Source organism: Palaemon carinicauda, chromosome 25, assembly GCF_036898095.1.
Source record: "Palaemon carinicauda isolate YSFRI2023 chromosome 25, ASM3689809v2, whole genome shotgun sequence".
Lineage (NCBI taxonomy): Eukaryota > Metazoa > Arthropoda > Malacostraca > Decapoda > Palaemonidae > Palaemon > Palaemon carinicauda.
Genome location: NC_090749.1, coordinates 67,943,949 through 67,955,111, shown reverse-complemented (window position 1 = coordinate 67,955,111; position 11,163 = coordinate 67,943,949). Strand labels below are relative to the sequence as shown.

Sequence of the window (11,163 nt, the reverse complement as noted above, 5' to 3'; positions counted from 1 at the left end):
GTTGCAGATGCCACAGATTATAGTCATATGTTATTGTAATCATCTACTAAACCATTCCTAACCTCACACAGTAATGAGTGAATAGTATGAATACTACCCAAGGGTATATTTCAGCAACACATCTCAGGAGTTTAACCATTCATTGGCTATTCACCAGTCCCAATTGTAAACCTGAAGCCTTCAAATGGCTATATCCTCTCAGGGTTCCCTGGAACCTCTCCTTTGGCACCTTATTAGTGTCTGTCACCCTTATGAAGGTACCGTCCACAGTGACAGTGGTCGTCTGTTCTCCCTGTTGATAAGCGGGACCATCTTCCTGCCTCAGGAGGGCACGTTCCATTTCGTTCTTCCTTAATGGATTCCAGGGATCTTCTGAAGAACGGGAAGAAGGTTTGGTGTTAAAGAGAGGGAAGAATGGGAAGCGAGGTACGAAAATTGCGTGGATAAAAATGGAAGGAGTGGAAGAGACTATCAAAATGTTTAAAAGGAGGTGAATCAGAATATAAGGAAGAAGAGGACAGTGAGGAAACTAAAACAAAGGAATTATAAAGTACAGAATATGTGAAGGACAAGAAAAATTAAAATTTAAAATTAGCAGATAAGATGACTTAATGATATTGAGTTTGCCAGTTATTTTGTACAATGGCAAATGAGTGGAGAATTTTCTTGAATTTCACGAAAAGTTAGTTTAATGCATTTTTATATCTCAAAATTTATAAGGTATTACCGTGTTTAAGCATTCGTGAAATGTCCACATTTTATGGCTTCATGAATGAGCAAATATGAATAAGAACTTTTTAATCCATTTTTGGATACCCAGAACAAAAATCTATTTTATTGCATATTGATAAACATGTAAGACAATTCTCAAAATCACCTAATTTCGGAAAATTTTGCTAATATTTTCCTAATAATCGTGAGTAAATATTAGTGCTATAAGCAGATAGTTTACAGCGAATATTTAAAATCAAATATGTCAAAATTCGCATTTCGCGAACCAAAATCATCAGCAATGCCTTCATGGATATCTCCGAACTCATTTGCATGCACACACACACACACACACACACAGTCCCGTGACATGATCAATGAAACAGCATCCCGAAAGCTGCGAGAGAAATGACGATATGCAACAAAGCACTTTGCAGACTATATTGGAAAGAGCCTGGCGAACATGTCATGGGAATAGATTGTTTTTGCAATGGTGTATTGATCATCCCTTTTATTTCTCGCTTTTCTATTTTGTGGACCTGAGGAAGCCTAGGAGATCAAGAGGTTTGGTTTTAAGAGTGGGGGGACTTGGGGTAAAGAAGGGATTTTTGGGATGGAGACCTATGATAAAGGAAGGGGTTGGGGATGGAGACCTGTGGTAAAGGAAGGGTATTGGAGAAGGAGACCTATGATGCCAGAGGAAGTTAGTGTTTGAGACCTGTGGTGAAGGAGGTGGTTGGGGATTGAGACCTGTTTTGAAGGAGGAGGTTGGGGATGGAGACCTGTTGTAAAGGATGGAGTTGGAAAAGGACACCTATGGTGCCAGAGGAGGTTGGGGAAGGGGACCTGGGGTGGAAGAGGAGGTTGAAGATAGAGGTCTGTTGTAAAGGAAGAGGTTGGGGATGGAGATATGTGGTGAAGGAGGAGGTTGAGGATGGAGACATTTTGTAAAGCAGGGGGTTGGGGATGGAGACCCTTTGTAAAGGAAGGGGTTGGGAATTGAGACCTGTGGTAAAGGATGGAGTTGGAGAAGGAGACCTATGATACAAGTGGATGTTGGGGATTGAGACCTGTGGTAAAGGATGGAGTTGGAGAAGGAGACCTATGATACAAGTGGAGGTTGGGGATTGAGACCTGTGGTAAAGGATGGAGTTGGAGAAGGAGACCTATAATGCAAGAGGAAATTGGAGATAGACACCTCTGGTAAAGTAGGGTGCTGTGGATGGAGACCTAATGTAAAGAAGGGGGTTGGGGATAGAGAACTTTGGTAAAGGAAGTGGTTGGAGATGGAGACCTGTGGTAAAGTAGGGGACTGTGGAGTTGAGGATAGAGAGCTTTGGTAAAGGAAGGGGTTGGGGATGGAGACCTGTGGTAAAGGAGGTGGTTGGAGAAGGAGACCTATAACAAAAGTGGAGGTTGGGGATGGAGACCTGTGATGAAGGAAGGGGTTGGCATTTGAGACCTGTTGGAAATGATGGGATTTTAAATGAAGATCTGTGCTAAAAGATGGGGTTGGGTATGGAGACCCTTGCCAAAGGATGGGGTTTGGTTATGGAGACCCTTGCCAAAACATGGGGTTGGATATGAAGACCTGTGGTTTACTAAAGTTGGGGGTTGGGGTAGATACCTGTGATAAAGGATGAGGTTTGGGATGTAGACCTGTGCTAAAGGAGGTGGTTGGGGATTGAGACCTGTGGTAAAGAGGGATTTTGGGGTAGAGACCTGTGCTAAAGAAGGGGCTGATGATGGAGACCTATGGTAAAGAAGGGGCCTGGGGATGTATAATAAACAAATTAAAGGAGGGTGCTGGGATGGAGACCTGTGGTTAAGGAGGAGGTTGGGGATGGAGACCTGTGGTAAAGTAGTGTGCTGTGGATGGAGAGATATCGTAAAGTAAGGGGTTGGGGATAGAGATCTTTGGTAAAGGAAGGGGTTGGAAATGGAGACCTGTGGTAAAATAAGGGGCTGTGGATGGAGACATATGGTATAGTAGGAGGTTGGGGATAGAGACCTGTGGTGAAGGAGGGGGTTGGTGATAGAGACATGTGGTAAAGGAAGGGGTTGGGGATAGAGACCTGTGGTAAAGGAGGTGGTTGGAGAAGGAGACCTATAACACAAGTGGAGGTTGGGGATGGAGACCTGTGATGAAGGAAGGGGTTGGCATTTGAGACCTGTTGGAAATGATGGGATTTTAAATGAAGATCTGTGCTAAAAGATGGGGTTGGGTATGGAGACCCTTGCCAAAGGATGGGGTTTGGATATGGAGACCCTTGCCAAAACATGGGGTTGGATATGAAGACCTGTGGTTTACTAAAGTTGGGGGTTGGGGTAGACACCTGTGATAAAGGATGAGGTTTGGGATGTAGACCTGTGCTAAAGGAGGTGGTTGGGGATTGAGACCTGTGGTAAAGAGGGATTTTGGGGTAGAGACCTGTGCTAAAGAAGGGGCTGATGATGAAGACCTATGGTAAAGAAGGGGCCTGGGGATGTATAATAAACAAATTAAAGGAGGGTGCTGGGATGGAGACCTGTGGTTAAGGAGGAGGTTGGGGATGGAGACCTGTGGTAAAGTAGTTTGCTGTGGATGGAGAGATATCGTAAAGTAAGGGGTTGGGGATAGAGATCTTTGGTAAAGGAAGGGGTTGGAAATGGAGAGCTGTGGTAAAATAGGGGGCTGTGGATGGAGACATATGGTATAGTAGGAGGTTGGGGATAGAGACCTGTGGTGAAGGAGGGGGTTGGTGATAGAGACATGTAGTAAAGGAAGGGGTTGGGGATAGAGACCTGTGGTAAAGGAAGGGGTTGGGGATAGACACCTGTGGTAAAGGAAGGGTTTGTGGATAGAGGCTTGCGGTAAAGGAAGGGGTTGGGGGTGGAGACCTGTGGTAAAGTAACAGGCTGTGGATGGATACCTATGGTGCAGTAAGGCATTAAGGATAGAGACCTGTGTTAAATGATGGGGTTGGGCATGGAGACCTGTATTAAAGGATGGGCTTGGGGATGGAGAGCTGTGTTAAAGGATGGGGTTGGGGATAGAGGCCTGTGGTAAAGGAAGGGGTTGTGGATAGAGACCTGTGGGAAAGGAAGGGGTTGGGGATAGAGACCTGCGGTAAAGGAAGGTTGAGGATGGAAACCTGTTGTAAAGTAACAGGCTGTGGATGGAGACCCATGGTGCAGTAGGGCATTATGGATAGAGACCTGTGTTAAAGGAAGGGGTTGGGATGGAGACCTGTGGTAAAGGAAGGGGTTGGGGATGGAGACTTGTGGTAAAGGAATGGGTTGGGGATGGAGAAAGTGTGGTAATGGAAGTGGTTGGGGATGGAGACCTGTGGTAAAGGAAAGGGTTGGGGACAGAGACCTGTGGTAAAGGGAGGAGTTGGGGATGGAGACCTGTGGTAAATGAAGAAGTTTGGGATTGAGGCCTGTGGTAAAGGAATGGGTTGGGGATGGAGACCTGTGGTAAAGTAAAGGGTTGAGGTTGGAGACCTCTGGTAAAGGAAGGGGTTGGGGATAGAGACCTAAGATAAAGGAATGGGTTGGGGATAGAGACCTGTGGTAAAGGAAGGGGTTGGGGATAGAGATCTGTGGTAAATTAACGGTCTGTGGATGGAGACCTATGGTACAGTAGGGCGTTGGGGATAGGGACCTGTGTTAAAGGATGGGGTTGGGCATGAAGACCTGTGGTAATGGATATGGTTGGGGATGGAGACCTGTGTTAAACGATGGGGTTGGGGAAGGAGGCCTGTGGTAAATGAAGAGACTGGTAATAGAGACTTGTGTCAAAGGAGTGCGGCTGGGGATGGAGACCTTTGGTAAAGTAAGGGGCTGTCGATGGAGACCTATGGTACAGTAGGGGGTTGGTGATGGAGACCTGTGGTAAAGGGGAGGGGGGATAGAGACCTGTGGTAAAAAAGTAGGCTGAGGATGCATACATGTGGTAAAGGAATGGAATAGATGCCTATGGTAATTGAGAAGGTTGGGGATGGAGACTTATGGTAAAGGATTGGTTTGGGGATGTAAACTTTGGGAAAGGAAAGGTTGAGGATAGAAACCTATGGCAAATAATTGGTTGGGGATAGAGACCATGTCAATGGATGGATTTTAGGATACATACCCGTGACAAAGGAGTGGTTGGGTTAATAGACCTGTGGCAAAGGAGTGTTTGGAGATAGAGACCTGTGACAAAGGACGAGGTTGGGATGGAGACTTCTGTTAGAGGAGGCTGGGGATTTAGACCTGTGTTGAAGAAGGGGCTGTTGATGAATACCTATGGTAGAGAAGGGGTTGGGGATAGAGACCTGTGGTATTGGAGGGGTTTGGGGATAGAGATCTGTTGTATTGTAGGGATTTGACAATAGAGACCTGATGTAAAGTTGGCGATTGGCGATAGAGACCTTTGGTAAATTAAGGGTTTGTGGATTTAGATTGTGGTAAAGTATGGAGTTGATGATTGAGACCTTTGGTAAAGTAGGGGTTGGAGATAGAGAGCTGTGGTAGGTAAAGGAGTTTGTTGGGGATGGAGACCTGTATTAAAGTAGGGGGTTAGGGATAGAGACCTGTGGTAAAGGAAGAAGTTTGAGATATAGACATGTGGTAAAGCAGGGAGGTTGGAATGAAGGCATGAGGTAAAGGAGGGGTTGAGTATAATAGAAAGGGTTTTCGTTTTGCTGTGCGAGACCTGTCGTGAAGGGTGTGGGATTTGAAGTATTGTGTAGTAGAAGTGGATAGGGATCTATTAAAGGGTTGTCAGTTAGGAGCAGGAGACCTCATATGATAGAGTAGGGACTTAGATTTGGAGGAGAGACATAAGTTAATAAAGTGTCATTCAAAAGTGGAAAAGCTGTGGTAAAAGAGTAGTTGACCTAGAGAAAGATGGGAGGGTAGGAAACAGTGGAAAGGTAGAAATGGGTTGTTTACTAATATCATTATAATCTTATCTCGACATTTTGTTATCCATTGGAGTGCTGTATCGGTTGCTGTTAGTTTCGTGTCCGAACAGGTAGGCCCTGATGGTCAGCTACATAAGATGGAATTCATTGTTTGGATTGGCTCACCGTAGGGGCATGCAGCCGAGTTTGTGTAACCCCATATCTGGAGGTTATCTCCTATCCTATTCAGGGTGACCCGTTTCCGGCTGGTAAGGGAGAATCCACAGGGCAGGTTTTCACTAGGTTTATGGAGGGCATTATTATTGGTCTGACTGTCACTCGCTCTCCATTTAGTAGTCTGTATTTTGTTAGGGGTCCGGTATCTAGTGCTTTCATGGTCATGAAGCTCTTCTGTGCTTTCAGATGTCTTCTTGTGTCACGATGGTTGTAGACTGGGTGCCGGTGATCATTTGCTTGTTTGGTCTTTGTAGCTATGCCATCTCAATGGATGTCAAGTTTTGCGATGCTGGTTAGTCTGTAAAAAGTTGAGAAGGGGGTTGCTCTCAATGTACCACTGATTAGACAAGAGGTAAATTGGCAGGGATCAGGAGAATGGTGGTAAAATCTGAGAAGACTAAATGTGGGAGGCCCCATCATGTTAACGTTTTGCTAAGAACTGCATGCTTATGAGAAAGACTTGTTTAACCTGAAATTTGTTGAGAAGTTACAAAGGGATGGGAGTCATGATGTTAAAGGGATTCAGGGTACGTTATGGATGTATAGGATCAAGGGAGGGTAAGATGGTGGGGAATCGGGTTAGGAAGGATCTATTCAGGAGTAGAAATGTTTTTATCCTATCCGCAACTTCAGCCTCACATCCTTGCTCCGGACTTATAGTAGGTCCCATTATTTCAATTATTCCACCAGTTCAATAACAGAGCTTCTACTTCCATGGTATGCTATCCTGTTTCTACCTCTCTTATTGTTCACCATACCTTCAGTCTTATCCAAACTCACCTTCAAGCCACGCCCCCCCCCCCTCTCCAAAGTCTTTCGCCTCTCTAAAACACTTTTGTGCAAGTCTTCCTCATTTTCAATTGTAATCACCAAATCATCTGCATATTGAAACTCCCACGGCTCATTGTTTCTCATCTGTTCACTTAACACATCCATGACTACCGCTTAAAAACGGGCTAATGCTGACCCCCGATGTAATCCAACACTAACCTCAAAGGTTTCTGTTTCCCCAACAGCTATTATTACTTTTGTCTGTTCTTTTGTACATCATCTCTACCAATCTAGCCAACTTCTCCGACTCCACTTTCCTTTTCCTCGAGCACTAAAACATAATTTCTCTTGGTATTATATCCTAAGCCCTCCCTAGATCCCCCAAAGTACAGAGGAACTTTTGGTTTTCTTTAAGGTAGTAGGTTGGCCTGGGCACCAGCCACCCGTTGAAATGCTACCGCTAGAGAGTTATGGGGTCTTTTGACTGGCTAGACAATAGTACATTGGATCCTTCTCTCTAGTTTACGGTTCATTTTCCTTTTGCCTACACACACACACACACACACACACACACACACCGAATAGTCTGGCCTATTCTTTACATATTCTCCTCTGCCTCATATACCTGACAACACTGAGATTACCGAACAATTCTTCTTACTGCACTGTAATTGTTCAGTGGCCGCTTTCCTCTTTGTAAGGGTAGAAGAGACTCTTTAGCTAGGGTAAGCAATTCTTCTAGGAGAAGGACACTCCAAAATCAAACCATTGTTCTCTAATCTTGGGTAGTGTCATAGCCATGGTCTTCCACTGTCTTGGGTTAGAGTTCCCTTGCTTGAGGGTGCACTCGGGTACACTATTCTATCTTAATTCTCTTCCTCTTGTTTTGTTAAAGTTTTTATAGTTTATATAGGAGATGTTTATTTTAATGTTGTTGCTCTTATTAAGATATTTTATTTTTCTTCGTTTCCTTTCCTCACTGAGCCATTTTCGCTGTTGGAGCCCCTGGGCTTATAGTATCCTGCTTTTCCAACTAGGGTTGTAGCTTAGCAAATAATAATAATGATAATAATAATAATAATAATAATAATAATATAGCTTCTTTTCCTTTAGCTGCGTTACTATAAAGATGGCACCCACAGTCTCTCTCCCCCATAAATCCATACATCTGTTTACCAATCTTTACAATTTCTCTCAATCTCTCATCTAGTGCTCTCTTAAATATTTTCGAACCTTTCCATGATAACACCTTTCTGCATGGATATAGGTATCATTAGACTCGCTTCCCAGTCTTTAGGCATTATTTACTCATCCATTTTGCTCTCAAGTCCATTGTCCCCCCTCTGTAGCTAGTATTTTGGCCATTTCATTTTGAAACTCTGGTGGACCTGGTGCTTTATTATTATTTTTCGGTGAAGCGGGCATTCACTTCTGTATTCCGTATCTTCACCACTGGCTGCTCCACCCTCTGTGCTTCTCCCAGCTCTTCTCTCTCATTTTCAGTATTATTATTATTATTATTATTATTATTATTATTATTATTATTATTATTATTATTATTATTATTATTATTATTATTATTTATTATTATTATTATTATTATCATTATTGTTATTATCATTTCTTGCAAAGCTACAACCATAGTTGAAAAAGCAGGATGCTATAAGCCCAAGGGCCCTAACAGAAAAAATAGCCCGGTGAGGAAAGGAAACGAGGAAAAATAAAATATTTTAGTACAGTAACATTAAAATAAATATTTCCTATATAAACTATAAAAATCGGAACAAAACATGAGGAAGAGAAATTAGATAGAAGTGTGACCGAGTGTACCCTCAAGCAAGAGTACTCTAATCAAGAAAGTTATTCATAATATTTTTTCCATCACTTCTTAATGTCTCTATCCTTATGCAATATATCTTTATCTCTATCCCTGATGACTCCTAATTGCCCCAAATCATATCTGCCTATTCATCAAGTGTGAAATCGTATAGATATCCTTTTCTCTTCCCTTATTCGTAGCCTTTAATTCTATTTTTCTATTGCTCTTCCAACAGCTATACTTACTTTCCCCTAAGAATCTTTTTCTTCTTCTCTGTACAGTTCCTCTGCCCCTTGTGCATGCCTTAACATTCCCGCCCTTAGATGCCTTTGATTTTCTTTTAACCGATTCTTGCACCTCTCTGTCCCACCACTACTTTTCTTCTTTCGACGCACCATATCCGCTGGTTCTTCCAAGTAATTCCTCCGTTTCCCCTGCACATATTTCTTTCATACCCACCCAGATATTTTCATCCGTTTCCCTCTCCAAATCTTAAGTTCAACCTTTCCAGTCGCCTTTCTCTCACAATCCTCCTAAATAACTCTCTCTCTTTTCTCCTTTAATGTCCCAAACCTTCATTCTACATCTCTTCTTGCGTTTTCTACCTCTCGTTTCAAAATCCATCTCTATGAGTCTATGGTGTCTAACACATGCTTTACCCGGAATCACTTTACAGTTCAGCATATTATTTTTGTCAGCTTTTCTAACCAAGATGTAACTCATCTGGCTTTCCATTCCTTTTCAAAGGTTATCAGGTGCTTATCAGACCTCTGAAACCATGTATACATACATGCTAATTCAACACTCTGACCCATCTTTAATATATACTCGCTATCTTAATTTCTAATTCCAAACCCATTTCCTCCATGTACCTCCTCATATCCAAATCTTCTCTTCCCCACTCTACCATTCATGTCTACTCCTATGATTATTTTCTCTTCCTCTTTCACTGTTGTGAGATATATATATATATATATATATATATATATATATATATATATATATATATATATATATATATATATATATATATATATATATATGTATATATGTATATATATATATATATATATATATATATATATATATATATATATATATATATATATATATATATATATATATATATATATATATACACACATATATATATATATATATATATATATATATATATATATATATATGTGTGTGTGTGTGTGTGTGTGGGTGTGTATTAGCTTCTAGATTATGCAAATGTAAATATTTCTTCTGTGCAGATCATCATCGAATCCCCTTAACCTAAAAATCAATATTTTCCTACTTACAATATTGTTTTCTTTCTCTCATTCAAATTAGTTTTATATATTTTATGTTCCAAAGTGGTTGTAAGCCTGACAGGAAAATTAACAATAATTTATGAATAAAAAACAGATTATTTAACATTTTGATTAATTTATGTAATTCAATTCAGGTTGCTTCGTTTATATCAGTAATATTAGTTTTAAAAGTGCCAAGGTTCTTGAATTCAGAATGACTGGTGTCGTTAACTAGCCCAGGCCCAAAAGGGATATGAAATATAAAAAAAGAGAAGTTTTGTGATGACAAAGGAAGCGAGAAACCTTAGACTCAAGGAGAAAGAAAACTTAAATAAGATTTAGGGAAAGCAAAAGCAGAAAAAGTTCCGAAGATTAGTAGTAAAAATTTCATAGTTATTTAATTATTATTTTACTATTTTATTTGGTTCTCTAATCATTGCTCCACAGTTATACACTTCCTTAGAAGCTACAAACTGCATTGATAACCAGTCTTATATAATTCAATATTATTTGGTTTATCAGTTTTCTATTGGCGCTTATTATTATTATTATTATTATTATTAATAATAATAATAATTGCCAACCTGCAACCATAGGTGAAAAAGCAAGATGCTATGAGCCCAAGGGCTCCAACAGGGAAAAATAGCCCAGTGAGGATATGAAATAAGGAAATAGATAAACGATATAAGAAGTAATGAACAAATGAAATAAAATATTTTAAGAACATTAACAATATTAAAACAGATATTTTATATATAAACTATTAAAGTACTTGTGTAAGCCTGTTTAACATAAAAACATAGCTGCGAGTTTGAATTTTTGAAGTTCCACTGATTCAACTGCCAGATTAGGATGATCCTTTTATTTAATAAACATATCTAATTTTTTTGCAGACGTGCCCAAAGCCACCATTAGCATCGACGCTGGCAGCAGCAGCAGCCTGGATTCGGGGTTGCCCTCCTCAGGGCTTCGAGAGGGAAGTTCGGCAACCTTGACGTGTGTCACAAGAGCGAACCCTCCGGTTTACAACCTCACGTTTATGTTTAATGTAAGTATTTGTTTGCCCTAATTGTGGTTCTCCTTATCCATAAAGTATGCCAACATTTAAGACCTATGATAGTCACGTTGTATTGATATTAAGTACGTTGGGATACAGGAACTCCATGTACACTTGACTCTTAAGGCTCGATTCACATGCGCATATTTTTTTCCGTATGGAAATATTTTCGCTCGTTAGGAGACATGTCTTCACACGATGATTTTCCTCGAGCAGCCTCTTGGTTTTCATAAATCGCTATACTGGAACCACGTAGGTTACCACTGCCCCTGCTAGGTTTTACTAAGCTGCTATATTGGGACCACGCAGGCTACGAGTGCCTCTGCTAGGTTTTCATAAGCCGCTATACCGTAACCACACGGGTTACTAGTGCTGTGGCTAGGTCTCAATGAGCCACTATAC

The 11,163-nt window shown here is 41.1% G+C and overlaps 1 protein-coding gene across 1 annotated transcript; it reads right to left on the bottom strand.

Moving 5' to 3' along the window:
• Positions 1–1,415: 1,415 nt before the first annotated feature.
• On the bottom strand, positions 1,416–8,707 carry LOC137619062 (uncharacterized). Its single transcript, XM_068349259.1, has 9 exons — positions 8,652–8,707; positions 4,888–5,235; positions 4,422–4,582; positions 3,688–4,229; positions 3,240–3,385; positions 2,531–3,111; positions 2,314–2,402; positions 2,006–2,173; positions 1,416–1,877 (listed from the first exon to the last, which is right to left on the bottom strand). Exons 1-9 carry the CDS (start codon positions 8,705–8,707, stop codon positions 1,416–1,418), a joined length of 2,553 nt encoding a protein of 850 aa, XP_068205360.1.
• Positions 8,708–11,163: the final 2,456 nt, after the last annotated feature.